This window comes from Mastomys coucha, unplaced genomic scaffold, assembly GCF_008632895.1.
Source record: "Mastomys coucha isolate ucsf_1 unplaced genomic scaffold, UCSF_Mcou_1 pScaffold21, whole genome shotgun sequence".
Lineage (NCBI taxonomy): Eukaryota > Metazoa > Chordata > Mammalia > Rodentia > Muridae > Mastomys > Mastomys coucha.
In genome coordinates this window covers 121,158,425-121,175,805 of record NW_022196904.1, presented here as the reverse complement: position 1 = coordinate 121,175,805, position 17,381 = coordinate 121,158,425, and the positions used below count along the sequence as shown (strand labels likewise).

General features: G+C 45.4%; 1 protein-coding gene across 2 annotated transcripts in view; it reads left to right on the top strand.

Annotated features, from left to right (window-relative positions):
- Cpxm2 (carboxypeptidase X, M14 family member 2) overlaps positions 1 to 17,381 on the top strand; it is a 112,671-nt gene that overhangs the window by 71,198 nt on the left and 24,092 nt on the right. For both annotated transcript variants that reach the window (XM_031388590.1, XM_031388591.1), the window contains exons 5-7: positions 4,235 to 4,319; positions 5,555 to 5,705; positions 14,920 to 15,008. In XM_031388590.1, coding sequence (XP_031244450.1) covers positions 4,235 to 4,319; positions 5,555 to 5,705; positions 14,920 to 15,008 — 325 coding nt within the window. The remainder of the gene's footprint in view (positions 1 to 4,234; positions 4,320 to 5,554; positions 5,706 to 14,919; positions 15,009 to 17,381) is intronic.

Below are 17,381 nucleotides of genomic sequence, written 5' to 3'. Positions count from 1 at the left end.
TAAACTCTATACTGAAAATGGATTATAATGATTTATTTCTTAGAGTGGAGATGAATTAATTTTTATTGACTATATGTGCCATTTATTGTTCCTCGTGAGTCTGTGTATTCACATAGTTTACCTGTTCTAGACAGATTCTCTCCATTTCCCCCAGTACTGTTTTCCCTTTCTTCTGTTAGGTCTCTCTGTGGAACTCTGATGAGGAACTTGTCAGGCTTCTTTCACAGCTATCTTCTTCTTTGGTTTTCTGTCTCCTAGTCTTTTAGTACTGTGTTCTTAGTAACTTTTTAATTTTGTGATTGTTTGTTAATTCTCCCTTTGGCAGTTTCTACTCAGTACTTTCAATTTATCTGCATATTTAATTTCAGTTTTCATATTTAATTTCAGCCATTTTTGTTTGTAAAAGCTGTGCATGTTCTTTGTACCTAGTTGCTTATTTTATACTAACTTGTTTTCTTTTGGCATCTTTATTTTATATTTTGTTTTTTAAAATATGTCATGTGTAAAAGTGGCTATAAATAGGAATTCTATACCCAGACTGTTGAGTTTTGAGTCTAATGTTCTATAACCTTGACCTCCTGGTGCCTCTGTAGGTCAGAATAATAACACCTATGTCATTTGGTTGTTGTGAAGAAAAATGAGTTAATATTTGCAAAGTGATTAGGAAGGTAACTGTATGTGCTGATAAACAACTTTAGAATTGGCTCATCCGCTAGAAAAATCATACTTTGGGTTTTGACTTTTTCACAGGCTAGTGACAATGTGTGGTGTGACACTCTTGTCACCACACTGACTGTGGCAGTGAGTAAACCATGCCTGCCAATCACAGTCACACATGCTCGAGTAACTGCAGGACAACAGTGTGCTGTGTCGTTAAGATCTGATGCTCAGTAGGTTAGGCGGATGCATACACTTTTAGCTTATGGTATACTCAACTCATCGTGGGTTTCACTAGGACACAGCCCTCCTGAATGTTGAGGAAGAAGAATTTGTACTCAGCAAATGACAGTCCCAAGCTCCCAGATTCTCCTGGGCCTGGATTTGTTGCATTCTAATTCTGGTACCTCTTTCTCATGGAGAGTTATTTTCTAAGTGACTGATGGGGCTTTAGAATGGCCCTTACTGACTCCCTGTCACCTAGAGAAACCTCCAAGGCCCTAAGAGAAAGACTCATCTACAGAGACAATTTGTAGCATCTCTGCTGGGAGCCAAGAAGGCTCTTTTTAACTATTTCACTCCCTTCCAGCGTCTTGGGGGAGGGGAGGTTTCAATTCAACATCACTAGCTTTTGCTGTTCCATCCTCTCATTATACGAATTTCCCTAAAAACAATGTTGGCTCGTTAAATTTATACAATACCTTTTTTTCTTTCAGCTCTTATCCCCCAGATCCTTGCAGCTTTCTCTTATTTACTTATTTGCAAACTCACCGGTAACATAAAACCTTTGTTTATCTTACCATGGCCAGAATCCGGCTAACTTGTAGCGAAGACTCTGCAGTAGAATGTTACAATGTGTTTTGCCTCCCTACTCCATGGTCCACCTCCTTTTGAAACCCTGATAGGAAAGAAGGCGGCATTGGAGGAAATTGAGCTAGTGACTTCCAGGTTATTTGGTGCTATTTTATATTTACAAATGAGGGAGCTGCCAGAGCCCAGGAGGGTCAGCATAGCCTCTGTCTCCTCCTGTGGTATAAAGGTCTCTGACCCCAGTACTTCTTTGCTTGGACTGCATAGCTTGGAGTCAAGCTTGCATGTCAAGGTTGTTTGGTGATGTGGAATAATCCCTCTGAGAGAAGTGGAAATAAACCACAAAAGCAGTGTGCTTGTCAAGCCATCCCTGAAGATTGGGAGTTCAGGAAACCAGGATTTTGCAGCTTCAGTCTCCCATGAGGCTGGCTTATCATAATGGATGTGCCTGGAACAAAGGGGAAAAAAATGTGCAGCATTTTATGTCAGGTATGAACTGTGTTCCCTCACTCACCTGCTGTGTATCCTCTATTTGGCTGATCTAGAAGGTTTCTTCTTTCTTCCCTCTACTCCAGGGTCATAGCATACTCTGTCATACTCTTGAACAATCTGTTCACCTTTCTGTCTTCCTTGTTAACCTTCAAAATCCTTGAATGAAATGACCATGTGTAGTTTAGCTGTGTACCCTCAGAGACTGGGATACTTCTATTAGAGTGGCTGAAAGGTCTGGGAGTGTGTGCTTCAAGCCATATGGCTTTAGCCTTCAAAATGCTCTGTTTGCAAATTTAATTAGTCAGCAAGTAAGTTGAAATAAGAGCAACATGTAATGAACTAGCTGTAAGAATTCTTGATATTTCAAATAGCAGATAAGCAGAAGGTAATGTGGTCAAGTGACACTAGCTAAGTTAGCATCTCTTCCTAGGGTAGAGTAGGGGAAGGGACTTTAGATCCTAGAGGACAATGTGGCAACCTCTGTCCTGGCTGAAGGAAGTGGGCTGGGCTTCTGATGGTGGAGCCAGACAGAGTCTGATATATTTTAGAAAGATATAGACAGTCAATTGGCAAACTCTACAAGAGGCTGAACATGGGGGTGAGAGGTGGGGATGGGGGTCGTGGGTGACATGTGTGTGTGTGTGTGTGTGTGTGTGTGTGTCTGGGGAGTTGGGGGTTTGGGTGGGGGATGGGATGCGTGCATGGTTATTAAGAGTGACTGCTGTTGTTTGGTTTCCTGGTGAATGACAGGGGCTCTGCTAGGCCTCCATGTTGTAGTGTCTTCTGCCAACAAGAATGTGTTCGTTGGGTAAGTGCTCTATCACCAAATCACACACAATCCCACTGCTTTGAATGCTTTTCTATTTTAGGGCAGGGTCTCACCAAAGTGCCCAGGCTGGCCTGAAACCTTTGGTTCTTCTACTTTCTGCCTCTTGAGCTGGGGTTACAGGACTGGGCCATAGGCCCAGCCTCTCTTCTTTGGAGAAGTTACTAAATTTCCTCTCTGCCTCCATCCTGTTCGTGTTCTTTGACTGAGAGTTTCCTAAATCCATTCCTGTCTCACTAGGACAGGGCTCGGCTCTGTAGCCTGCCTTGCTGGTTTGGGTCGGCCTGATCAGCTTGAGAAGCAGTCAGCAGGCAGAGGGCGGTTGCTGTTGGAATTGATTGAGATACAGAACAGATTGCTGTTGGGGGAGGGTAGTTTTACAGGTAGATGTGAGCTGTTGCTGAGGGGCTTCCCAACAGGCCTTGCTGACTGTTGTCTTATTTTGTGTTCCTGGCCCCAGCCTGGAATGCCTGGTGGTGTGATTACTGGGGTTTTAGGAGTGGAGACTATTGTTTGATGGATTCTGACTTCTAGCATGTTTTGGACTACAAGGTGGTGGGGAGGTGGGGTCCAGTGAGCCCTTCCCCTGTCCTTGCTAGCATTTTGACTGGTTTGATCTTGTGCTGGTGAATGGATGCTGTGAATTCATGAGTACACAGCAGCTATGGCCTATTCTAGAAGACACTTCAGCTTTTCCTCATTCTCCAACTTTTCCATCCAGTTCACTTGCTCTTGGTTGATGCAGATGTCCCATTGAGGGTGGAGCACCCAGAGTGACTGATTCTCAGCACTCTGATCAGGGATGAATCCATATTATCCTTTACCTATTGCAAAAAAGAAACTTCTCTGACCAAGGTTGGGAGCATCAGAAACTAATGGACCAAAGCATAAATATTTAGGAAGCTGTTTGACAGCATGGCAAACAACAGTAGCAGGTTCCTCCCCAGCCATGGGCTTCTGACTTGGTTTATAGTACCAGGCATGGGTGCTGTCCTATAGAGAGGTCTCAAATGCAATCAGAAAACAGTGGTTAGCCCCATAAACGGTCTCACCACTACTACACTGGAGGGTACACCTTGCCTGACAAGTTAGCATGCATGGCCCGGTGCTGTATAAGACCACAGCTGTCTTTCTCCCTCAGTGGCATGGATAGCACCTTCTGACACTATGAAAATTAGCCAGCATAGAAGAACTTTTCCAGTAGATTCAAGATTGGTTTCTCTATGTTTCACAGTTAAAGTGTGTGGAGTCTTCATCACTAGTATCTTATTATCTAGTTGTAATGGGCAACCAAGAGCAATGAGTCTGTGTTGTCCTCCAGGACTTCCCTGAGCATCAGGGTTTGATCCAGTTCTGGAGAAAGCATACCCATTCTTACTTCCACACATCTCAGTGGAAAAGCTAAGCATTTTAAAGCATGTAACCCCAGTGATTTCCCCTCCCCCACAGGAGTGACTGGGTGACATCCTATAAAGTCATGGTGAGCAATGACAGCCACACATGGGTTACTGTGAAGAATGGATCTGGTGACATGGTGAGTCCCCTCTCCCCTCTCTACCCATGCCCTTGGTACCTGGCCATGGGGCTTTGTCCTTCCCTGGGGAGGTTTACCTGTTCTGTGCAAAGTCAAACCAACCAGGAGGGTTTGGTGGATAATGACCTCCTTTCCATATTCTGAAGCCCATCCTTAAGTGGCCCACAGCTGGAGTTGATGCAGAATTGCATCATTCTGCACCTGCAAGTAGCAGAATTCTATATTCATTCTGTCTTAGTTAGGGTTTTATTGCTGTGAAGAGACACCATGACCAATGTCAACTCTTATAAAGAAAACATTTATTTGGGGCTGGCTTACAGTTTAGGTTTGGTCCATTATCGTCATGGTGGAGAAACATGGTGGTGTGCAGGCAGACTTGGTGCTGAAGGAGCTGAGAGTTCAACATCTTGATCCTCAGGCAGCAGAAGAGAGGTGACTTAAGCTTCTGAGGTCTCAAAGCCCAAACCCACGGTGACACACTTCTGTCAACAAGGCCACACCTCTTAATAATACCACTCCCTATGAACCAAACATTCACACACATGAGTTATGGGGCCCATTCCTATTCAAACCACCACACATTTCAACTGAAGTACTTTGGGATGTAGCCACTGATCTGGTTTACAAGTTAGCATGTTGCAGCTGGGGACCCTTGCAGCTGTAATTCATGAGAACCCCAACTTTTCTAGCCACCTTGCATGATTAGCTTCAGCATGGGGGGGTTGTTACTCTCAAATGCAGATTTTCAAGTGCCATTCCCAGTGTGGCATCTAGCATCTTACCCACTGACTGCAGCCCCCTCCCTCTACCTCCGGCTGATTCTTATACAACAGTCCTGTTTGCACCAGCAGAACAGAGCCAGCTGGTCTTCTATCTATGAAACCCACTGCTGGGCTTCTCCATTAATGCTTTTGCCTGAGAACTCCACCCCATTCCTCCCAGTGTAAGTAGCTTTCTGTCAGGCCAAACAGAACTTCTCCCTGCTCCAAACCTTGGCCTGGTCTGCTTTGTTTTAAAAGCCTGAGTTCTAGAGCATTCTTTTGCCCTCATGATAGACTGAGATACAGGGCTTCCAGGAGCAGAGTACAGGGGTGATTTCTTCCTTTTTAACCTTGATTCCCAGCATGCGTAAGGACTGCTTGATAGGACCCCAAGGGATGAGTGAATTGCTGGCTATCTTACCTTTGTGGATGAAGATCTTAAAAAGCTTCCTCTTTCCCCTTGAGCATCAATAGATATTTGAAGGAAACAGTGAGAAGGAGATTCCTGTGCTCAATGAGCTGCCAGTCCCCATGGTGGCCCGCTACATTCGCATAAACCCTCAGTCCTGGTTTGATAATGGGAGCATCTGTATGAGGATGGAGATCTTGGGCTGCCCACTGCCAGGTGAGTTCGCCCCCTGCACTTCCTGCAAAGCTGTTTCCTAACGGGTAGACAGGTGCCTCCCAAAGATGAGTCAAAATAAGCTGAGCCATCATTTTCCTGTGCCTGCTGTTAACATACAGGTTATTCAAAAAGAAAAGAAAAACAACTTTTCACAATCCCAATTCAGAAACATGAATGTTGGTGGCACTGAGCTCTCTTGCCAAATGTGGTTTTGCCTGTTGTAATTTTAAGATGATGTGTATGTATGTCAAGGTTGACAAATCACTCAGCGCTGTCACTCAGAAGTGAGAAGAAAAAAGCATCTAGCTGTCAGCTAGTGGTGTAACTTAGCGGGGAAGCATATGCAAATGTGCAAAGCTGGGTTCAATTCTCAGTGCTATAGAATATGTTTGCCCTCGAGACATGTAGCTGTTCTCTGCATGCTTACTGTATTGAGTGCAGAGGCAGGGCACTTGACCATGAGCATTTGCAGTGGCTGTCTGGAGAGCTTCCCTTGGATGCCTGTGTCTTCACCGACTGCTCGCTTCTTCCGCTCTGATATTTACATGATGGCATTTGGTGCTAACTTTCAGATACAAGTGGAGATTCACATGTACCTTCTAGATCCTGTTAGCGTCTGCTCCAGAAAGACTAGGTAGGCTGGCTTTTCAGAAGGTATTGGCTTGTGTCGCTGTAGATCCATGGAAAGGGCTTCTTCCTCCAGACCACACAGCTCTAGGAAAGCAGCTGGCCCAAACCCACCCCTTAGCACCTGCCAGAGCCTGCAGGAATGTCACATTCTTGTCCTCCCCAACCAGGTTATAAAGAACAGGACCAGAAACATGGTTCATCTCACCCAGATTTCTCTTTAGTCTACTCACTCTCAGGCTCATAGAATATGCTGGGCCATCATGGGCTGTGGGTTCCCAGTCCTGCCTAGCACCGTTAGAGGCAGTCCACCACCACCAGCTCTGCAGCTATCTCAGTAGTCGCCCCAGGTCTCCCAAGCTTCCGTTTGCTGTGTTTTCAAAGCATGTTTGATGTCACATTGCTGTTTCTCTTGGAGTCCTGCACTATGCATAAGCTGGCTTTGCCAACTGTAGATTTTTAGATCGTGTACCCTCCATGGGTGAAAAGGCAGCTCTGTCTGCCCACATAATGATTCTAACAGCAGACACACACACATACACACACATTTGCATTTTATATTTGTTTGTACTTACTAGCTTGCATTTTTTTTTTCATGTCACAAAATTATTGGAGCCTGTCCTGGCTAGCTTTGACTACCAACTTGACACAACATAGAGCCACCAGAGAAGAGAGTGTTCACCTTGAGGTTACCCAGGTGAAGTTGGCCTGTGGGGGATTTTCTTGATTGTTAACTAATGTAGGAGGGCCCTACCCTCTGTGGGCAGCACCATTGCCTGGGCTGCACAAGAAAGCTAGCTAAGCACAAGCCAGAGAATAAGGAAACATGCAGCATCTTCCATAGTTCCTGCTGTATTTCCTTGGCTGTGAGTGGGTTCCTGGTCAGAGATAATATTGCATAGAATAGCAAGTCCTGCCTTCAAGTTTCTGCCCTGAAGTTCACAATGAACTGTGATCTGTAAGCTGAAAAATAAAGTCCTTTGCTCCTCTAAATTGCTTTTGGTGACATTGACATAAATAAACCAGGAAAGGGCATCTTTGGGTACTTTCTCTCCTGGTCCGTGGACAAAATCTTACTCCTTTAACTGGCCTGTGGTCTGTGGTAGTTGGAAACTCAGTAGTTTAGACCAGTAGTTTAGAGTATTTTAACTCTATAAATAATCTTGCAGTTACTTTTCTTATTTTTCTGTCAATGGTGTGTGTGTGTGTGTGTGTGTGTGTGTGGTGAAAGAGAAAGAGAGAGAGAGAGAGAGAGAGAGAGAGAGAGAGAGAGAGAGAGAAGTGGAATTTCCCAAACAGGAGCTGTGCATATTTCCGAGGATGATAAGGAGAGCTCATCAGAGCACACCTCTTTGGGATCCAAGTCTCTTTTCATAGCTGGTTTCTGCTACAGCCCTACATCCAGCCTGCTGCTATCCAGTGACTTCTGGGTTCATGGTGCTCAGGATATCTGCTGGCACAAACCTTGGCCCGCATCTGTAAGGAGGCTCTGTTCCCTTCTCTCCAGGCCAGGACCCTTGTTTAGCCGCCCCCCATTTTTTTCTGTAAAGGGTGGGGTATGGCTGCCCTCTGTGGGCAGGAATTCATGAGGGAAAGGTACAGGGCACCTTGTGTGAGTACCATGAAGTAATTATTTCTCTGTTAAGTTATTTTTGGTGAGCATTTGAAACACTTAGAGAGATGGATGAACTATGAAACTTTGGTGGTTTTAAGTGTGGATGTAATATGGTTCTGGTTTCTACCTGAAAAATATGTAGGTTCAATTTTTAGAGCCAAGTTTATTTTTTAAAAGGTTTTAATGTAAATCTATACCCAGGTATAGATAGATAGATAGGTAGATAGATAGATAGATAGATAGATAGATAGATAGATAGATAGATGGAAAGATAGATGATAGGCATGTATGAAAAGGAGGTTCGTACACACCTCAGTAGACACGGTATTCTGCATTTTAATGTCTTAACAATAGCCGTCTATGTAATTTTGGTGGCTTCCGGTGTTACACAGGCCACAAGATTTGAAAGATTAAAAAAGAATACTTTAGTATACTAATTTTTTTGTTGTTGAAGATATTTATCCTTTATGTCATAGGAAAGGAGATCTGCTTCCTATACTTGATTCATTAGATCATGTGACCAACTGTCTTGATCTGCCTGAAACCAGACAGGACAGGCCTAGGAAAGCCACCGCTGCTTTCCTAGGCCTGTCCTGGCCACTTGCTGTATAGAATGTTACAGGTGACACAGAGTCTTCTTTGAAGATGGTTGTTTTTTTCATTGATATCAAAAAAATTCAGAAGCTAGGCATGGTAGCATCTGCCCATGATTCCAGTGCTCCCGAGACTGAGGCAGGAGGATTACCATAGAGTTAAAGCCAACCTGATCTACATAGTAAATTCTAGGAGAGCCTGAGCTATAGAGAGAGAGACTCTGTTTTAAATTAACAATACAAAGTAAAATGAAAAGAATTTAAGGATGGACACAGAAGGGCCTTTGGGGACAATTTATTGGATCTAGAGAGAGGGAGAATACACTGATGTCATTGTCAAGGTATTAGGGAAGGAGGGGAATAGAAAGTTACTCTTTTTATTTTTATTTTTGTTATTAGATGTTTTCTTTATTTACAATATCTCCTTTCCCAGGTTCCCCTCCAAAAGAAAAAAGAAAAATAAAATAAAATAAGAAAAACAATAAAAAAAATAAGAAAGCCAAAAACTAAAACAATCCCCTGTTCCCTTCCTCCTTCCCCTGCTCACCACCTCACCCTCTCCCTCTTCCTGGCCCTGGCATTCTTCTACACTGAGACATAGAACCTTCACAGGGCCAAGGTCCTCTCCTCGTATTGATGACTGACTTGGCCATCCTCTGATATACTCATGTTGCTGGAGCCATGAGCCCCCCCCCCCAAGTGTACTCTTTGGTTGGAGTTTAGTCCCTGGGAGCTCTGAGGGTAATAGTTCATATTGTTGTTCATGCTAAGGGGCTGCAAACCCTTCAGTCATCAAATCTAGACACTATTGTGGATGCCAACAAGTGCTAGATGACAGGAGCCTGAGATAGCTGTCTTCTGAGAGGCTCTGACAGTACAGGACTAATACAGAAGTGGATGCTCACAGCCATCCATTGTACTGAGTACAGGGTCCCCAATGAAGGAGCTAGAGAAAGGACCCAAGGAGCTGAAAGTCACTCTTAATAGAACATAGGTGAAAGCTACACCACAGAGAGCTAAGATAGCACTTTAGGAAGGAGGAGGAGTTATGCGTGCAGAACTTTTGTTCTTCGTAGCTTTTCCTGAAGAAAGTGTAAAAACGGCGCTTGTCTCAGGATCTGTAAGCCTTGGGTGTGACAGTAGTGTTCCACCCTTTCCAGCCTATCAAGGTGTGGAAGTGTGTGTGCGCGCACGTGCGCATGCGTACACATGGGCTCAATTTTAGAGTCCTCCAGAGGAGAATGTTGTGTGTGCTCATCTATCATTCTCTGTTCCATAGAGACAGAGTCTAGCTCAGGTCCTGGGGTAAGGTTGGTAGCAGGAAGCCTCGGTGACCCTAAGCAGGAAATTTTCAACTTTAATATTATTTGGCTTCATCTTGTCTGCCCATCAACAAAGACTTGTTCTATGTCTTAGAATCCTGGAAGGAATGATAGCTAACTGCTGTCACCTACAGCAGCTGCAAGCTCCTAACTGTTGCTAGCTTATGCGTTAGCTTTGTTTGAAGCCCCTGGAGTTGGTTGCCTTAACCTTTAGGAGTAGTTATAGGTAGCCTATGGCTCTTGCTCACTCCCTGGGGCTAGTGCTGGTTCATTTAAATCAAATTATAGAAGGTCAGTTCGTGAACAGGAATTGCAAGCTACTTATTGATCTTTATTACACCATTTTAAATCTGAGCTTTAGGGTCTACATATCATTAAGGAAAAGAGATGACTCTTCTCACTTTTTTTATCTCATCCTCTGGTGAGTCCTTCTTTCCCCTTTTGGCTTCAGTTTGTCCCTTTCTTAGGACATAAAACAAAATGTTCTCCTTAGAGAAGGAAGGGTCTTGCCTCAATGGAATCCAACATGGAAGGTACCCGGTAACCACCTTTATAAAAGGGTCAATGACCTCTGACCATGCCATGAGTAAAGGACATTGTCTACCAGGGAGTAAATGACCATTGATAACTGGAGAGATGGCTCAGCAGTTAAGAGCACTGACTGCTCTTCTAAAAGGTCCTGAGTTTGATTCCCAGCAACCACATGGTGACTCACAACTATCTGTAATGGAATCCAATGTCCTCTTCTAGTGTGGGTGAAGACAGCAACAGTGTACTCATGTGCATAAAATAAGTAAATCAATCTTTTTTTTTAAATGACCACTGATCAAACACTCACTGTCCCAGAGGAATGTGAATACTGACCTTGACATGTCCCAAGCAGTGCCAGGACAGCGGATGTCTAGAGTCCTCCCATTCTCTTTCTTCTTGCCTAGTATCCCTGTGAGACCACACAACAGACACAGTGACTCAGGCAGCAGAATCGTAGGCTGATATGTAGAGAACAGAAGGTTGGACTAAGTTAATGAAGTGAGTAGGCTGGGTGAAGGATTTTAGGTGCTGTGCCTGGAGTTTTCTCTCCCTGTAGGTAAGGAGTCCCCCCCAAGGAATCACTGGGTTTTAGTACAAAGGATCTTGAAAATTAACCACGTGGAAAGAGGCAGGAAGCTGGCTTGCCAGAGCTCCATCTGTGGCAATAAAGGCACAGAGATGGAATCAGTCATTCAGGACTTCTGCTTCAAATGCCAGAAGTCCTACTCAGATTAGCTTAAGGAGAAAAATTTGGCTGACAAATGAAAATTGCAGAGGTGGGTGTAACGGGCCTTAGGCAGGGATGCAGCTAATATCTCAGGGCCTTCTTGCTGTGGTCAGGAAAGTCTTGGAGCCTCTTGTAGACTGACAGGGTTGTCACTAGCACTCCAGTTCCTGCCATCTGTGTGACCCCAGAAGAAAGAGAAGTGCCTACAGCTCTGATGTCATTAGAGTAATTAATATCAGAACCTGGGCCCTGATAGTCCTAATGAGCTAAGCTCAGAAACCCATGCTCACTGCTCCTGTTAAAGAGACAAGGCACAGTACAATGTAGAAAGAGGAGTTCTAGTGTGGTCTCCTGGAAAAAAAAGTGAGGTGAAGTGAACCCCCAAGTCCATCTTATGGGTCCTGAGTTGAGGTTTAGGTTTAAATGGAAATCAGGACTTACACGTAACTTTGAACATTCCTGGTCAAGGTGCATCATTGTCTAGGCTCCAGTCTGTGCAAGGTGCTCTGAACTGGGTGCTCCTTCAGGAGGAGAGTCCCCCTGGTGGCCGGCACAGGGCTTCCATCTGTCCCTTTCCTAGCTTGAGATTTCTGGAGAGAATACTGTTCCTTGAAGACCACTGTTGCAATGTTCTGACAACCAAAGGGAGGGGCAGACGTTATACGTTGCTTGCTTTTGAAGATCTTAATCTCAGTGCAGGGATGGCTGCACTTGAGAGCGTGGCTTTTGTCCCAGGATCATCTCTGAGCTAAGTGACTAGCTGAGCTGTGCCAATGGTTTCACGGCCTGGACCTGGGTCACAGGCTTGCACTGGGTCACATGGGGCAAGATACTTCTGAACCACATGAAATAGGTGCCAGTGGGAGAAAGGGACTCTTGTAACACAAGGAAGCCAGGGAGAGCAGCAGATGGCTGATAGGCTAACTGTGTTCTCTGAGCTCAATTCTTAACTTTTAAAACTGAGAGATGGACTCTTAAGAAATTCTCAATAAAACCTTGTTAAGTAAAAAACAAAACAAAGCAAACAAACAAAAAACAAAACAAAAAACCCAAAGAGAAGGAGACAAATGAAGAAGTATTTATTAAATATGAAGACTCAACATCATGAAAGATAATGGTATATTGATACAGTTCTACATCTTGTCCTGGATCTTTCAATATACTGGCTAGTTTCCAGGAAGGAAGGGAGGGAGGGAGGAAGGGAGGAAGGAAGGAAGGGAGGAAGGAAGGAAGGAAGAGAGGGAGGAAGAGAGGGAGGGAGGAAGGAAGGAAGGGAGAAAGGAAGGAAGGAAGAGAGGAAGGAAGGAAAGAAGAGAGGAAGGAAGGAAAGAAGAGAGGAAGGAAGGAAAGAAGAGAGGAAGGAAGGAAAGAAAAGAGGAAGGAAGGGAAGGAGGAAGGAAGGAAGGAAGGGAGGAAGAGAAGGAGGAAGGAAGAGAGGAAGGAAGGAAGGGAAGGAAGAAGGAAGGGAGGGAGTAAATTTCCTGAGCAAGAAATCTTTTGTACCTAGGGCTCTGAGCTTTTTCTTTAACTCCTGTTCACAGTCTTGAAGGCATAGCTGGTGTTTGAGAAAAAAAATGGTGGGGGGGGGAGGGTCTTTCAAATCCTCTGGAAAGACACCCCTGAGGCAGAGGGTGAGTGCTGAATAGCTCTTAGAGAACAGCATGTTGATCTCAGTGTCAATAAATGGCAAAACCAAAAGCGAGTGTTCCTCCTCACCCTGGCTTTGGAACCCATGGACCTGGAAAGCTCTTTCCAAAGTCATGGGCAGCCCGTGAGAACTAAGCAGGGTCTTGATAGAGCCCAGATAGCCTTGATGAAATGCTTATCTTCCTTCTGGGAGCTGCCACCTCCCGTGGCCATTACTTGTTTCTGGCAGTGTTGCTAGATCTCTCGTGAGAAGGTAACGCTATGCTTGGAGTCTCATGTGACTCCTGGTTTGGTGTATGTGGCCTCAGTTTCCAAGGCTAAAGCCATTTGTCAGGAGTGCCAGGGGGCTAGCTGCTGTGGGGGTGTGAAGCAGGGGCGGATCCCTCCTTCCTGCCTCTGTGATGTTGTCATGCCATGGTGCTTCTCACACAGAGCCAGGGCAGGCATCTGGGATTGGCTATGATGTGGAATCTGATCTGGCAGGGCTGAGGGAGGTCTATTAGGTGGCTGGTGCTCCTAGTCTGAGGATGCTGGTGGCACAGATGGCTCTCTGCTGATCCTAACATCCCAGGGGTCCTTCTGATACCTGCCATGGCCCCTGCTTTTGGAAAGGGCCCAAGCTGTCCTAGCCTTCCGAAGCTCTGGGTGCTCTTTGCGTAGGGTCAGGGTGGTGGCTCTTTTCTGACTGAGACGTGGTGACTGAATCCTCTCGTGGCAAATGTCAGCATGATGAGCAAGGCCTGAGGACCTTTGCCATCCTTCCTAAGTGAGGACATAGATACCAGGGCAGACCCAGAGTCCCTTCTTGTCAGTCTTGTTCATACTCTTCCTCCTCCTCCTTGCCCTCTTTCCTCTGTATGGTCTTTATTTTAGAATAATCTACACAACAAATAGGAATTAAAAAGAAAGGTCAGATTAAATGAAAAGGGGCCAGAGAAAGCCTGCCGTGTTCCCTGTGCCAGAACCCCGGGTTCTCAGGGTAACCTCTGTTACTACACTCTGATCATACCTCTGAGGCTGCTGTGTCAATAAGACTTTAACCTTTGTGGCAAAATACTTATCATAAACAACTTACAAGGAAGAAAGATTGATTTTGGATCACAGTGCCAAAGGTTTCTGGAACATGGTTCTTGGCTCCATTGACTGGGCCTATGGTGGGATGGAACACCATCGCTGTGGAAACACATGGTGGAGAATGCTGTTTACCACACAGAAGGCAGGGAGTAGAGAGACAGGAGGGGACTCTGGACCAGATGTAACCTTCAAAGGCACCCCCCTTGCTCCTGTATCTAGGCCCTGCCTCTAAGTGTTCTACTTCATCTTAAAATATGACACTAGCAAGGGATGTGAGCCTATGAGGACATTTCATATGGAAACTACAAACACGTGCTTCTGGTTCTAAGTGTCACAGAGGATTGACTTCAGGGTTGGCTGACCAGGAGCTCCTGTTATCATTGTGCTTCTGTGTCCTGCTGATCACCAAGGTTGTACTGGGACCAGTCCTTTCATGGTCAGGTGGCCACCACAGCAAGTGGGTAGTATTTCAGCATTGTCTGTCACTGTCTATTCCTCTATGCCAAAGAGCTTTGCCTCCACTGGCACAGTAGGGGCAAGTGGGTGCTGTGATAGGTTTGGCCTGCCCCTGTAACTGGGGACATGAGAGTTCTTAGAGGTAGAAGAGGGGATTCTCACATGCTGAGCTTCTGTTAGGAAGAATGACAAGAAATGCATCCCAGCTAAGAGATTAAGAATGAGTCCTAATGTCTCCTAGTATACCTGTGTGGTTTTGAACTTCCTATTTGTTTAGTACTGACAGCAGCCCAGACACACAGGCTATCTCTTCTACACATCTATCTGTTCTACTGCTCACTGTAAGCCAACACACAGGTGAAAAAAAAAATAAGGCACAAACTGTTCAAGTGGCTTGTCCAAGGTCACACAGCACGAAGTAGAGATCTAAGCGCAGGCCTTGGGACTGTACACTCTTAATCACTGAACAGTTCCAACTCCCACATGCTTCCTGGCTGCTTGGCTCTCTTGCCTCTGAGCAATGTTAGAAGTTCAGCTCTCTGTCTCTACTGTCACCACAGGCTCTGGGCAAGGATGTCATAACTGACTGTGAGTGAATTCCAAACCATCTTTCTATCCCTAGATCCTAATAACTATTATCACCGACGCAATGAGATGACCACCACTGACGACCTGGATTTTAAGCATCACAATTATAAGGAAATGCGCCAGGTAAGACCAGAATGTGGGGATTTGATACAGCTTTTTTCAAAGAGCATCAGAGTGTAAGCCGATAAGCACTATGTATGTTCCCTCTGGGCAACCAAACGGGGCTAGCTTTCCTAGGAAATGGCAGAGATGGGGCTCAGAGCTAGATGCTTGCCCCTGAAGTCTTTAGTCCCTAAAGCTTCTGGGTGTTTAAGCTGGGTCACTGACTGAAGGAAGTTAATGATTGTGGGCCTAACGGTGAGAGGGTACTCATGGTAATACAGGAGGCCTACTCATGGGTCTGGATGCTGTGTTCCACAATTGACCTCCATTAACGTGTTCAATCCTTTTAAGAGCCCAGGCCAGTAGGGACTGTATTTACCTTCTCTTACCAAACTGAGTCACTGTGGTACTATATAGCACTATTACCTCTTACCACAAGATTCACATTTTTAGCTTAATCTTGGTTGTCCACTAGAGTGACCTGGTTATTTTATTTATTTACACTTCAAATGTTGTCCCCATCCCCAGTTTCCCCTCTAATCCCCCCATCCCAGCCCCCCTTCCCTTTGCCTCTATGAGAGTGTTCACCCACCCACCCATTCCAATCTCACCTCTTTAGCATCCCCTTAAACTGAGGGATCCGGCCTCCGCAGGACCAAGGTCCTTCCCTCCCATTGATGTCAGATACAGCAGTCTTCTGATACATACATAGCTGGAGACATGGATTCCTCCATGTGTACTCTTTGGTTGGTGGTTTAATCCTAGGAGCTTTGCGGGGAGGGGTCTGGTTAGTTGATATTGTTGTTCTTCCTATGGGGTTGCAATTCCCTTCTGCTCCTTCAGGCCTTCCCCTAGCTCCTCCATTGGGATCACTCTGCTCAGCTGGATGGTTGGCTGTGAGTATCTGCATCTGCATTGTTGAGGGGCTGGCAAAGCCACTCAGAGGACAGCTATACCAGGCTCCTGTCAGCAAGCACTTCTTGGCATCAGCAATAATGTCAGGGTTTGATATCTGCAGAAGGGATGGATCCCTAGGTGAGGCAGTCTCTAGATGGCCTTTCCTTCAGACTCTGCTCCATCTGCTGTCCCTGCATTTCCTTTAGATAGGAACGGTTCTATGTTAAAATTTTTGAGATGGTTATGTGGCCCCATCGCTCAGCTGGGGGCTATGCCTATCTCTATACAGGTTCTAGGTCCTCTTTGTTGGTTATTTTGGCCAATGTCATTCGCATTGGGTCCTGGAAACCTCCTGCTTCCCTGGCATCTGGGCCTTTCTAGTGGCTAACCCCAGTTCCCCATCCCCCACTGCTACATATTTCTGTTCAATTTCCTGGCCCTCTGTACTTCTCTCATGTCTCTTCCCATACCTGATCCTGCCTCCTTTTCCCCTCCCCCTTCCTTTCTCCCTCTCAAGTCCCTCCCTCCCTCCCTCCCTCTATGTCCTGTGATTATTTTAATAGTTTCCCTTTCTAAGTAGGATTGAAGTATCCACACTTTGGTCTTCCTTCTTCTTAAGCTTCACATGGTCTGTGAGTTGTATCGTGGGTATTTTGAGCTTTTGGGTTAATATCCACTTATCAGTGAGTACATACCATGTGCAACCTGGAAAATTTATAAAATATTTATGTGTGGGGCTGGTGAGATGGCTCAGCGGGTAAGAGCACTGACTGCTCTTCCTAAGGTCCTGAGTTCAGATCCAGCAATCACATGGTGGCTCACAACCACCTGTAATGAGATCTGACGCCCTCTTCTGGTGTGTCTGAAGACAGCTACAGTGAATCACGCCAGAGCGAGTAGGGCTGGAGCAAACCGGCCCTGCAGAGGTCCTGAGTTCCACAGCAGCCACACACATGATGGCTCACGGCCATCTGTACAGCTACAGTGTACTAGTACACATAAAATAAATAAAATAAATCTTTAAAAAATTTATGTGTGAGGCACCTCAGACACAGTGAAGTCGAAATCTTAGTGGAAGTGTTCTAGAGGTTGTTCTGTGCTTCTGTACAGTCAGGCCTCAGAACTCATGACTGGCATTGTTAGGAGTCTGAGTCCAGGTAGCAGGAATTGGTGATCAAGTATGATTTTCTCAGACTGACCCTGAGTCTCAGTAACTCTGAGCTGTGTCAGCCTGTGTGTGCTGGCTGCAACACACCCCTGAGAAGGGCAAAAGGGCAGCACCTGAACTCGGTTCACTGCCTCGGTTCCTCATTCACACCCAGCATGTGCATTGCATGCTTCCTGGGTAAACAAAAGTGAATGTCTGTTCCCCTTCAGATAGGGCACCAATGACAGAATTTGATTTTACTGACATCCAACTTGCTAAAGCAAAGAGTTCATTGGGCTTCTGTATAGAGCATGAGTTAGGGGGTACTTACAGGAATGTAGGTGATGCTA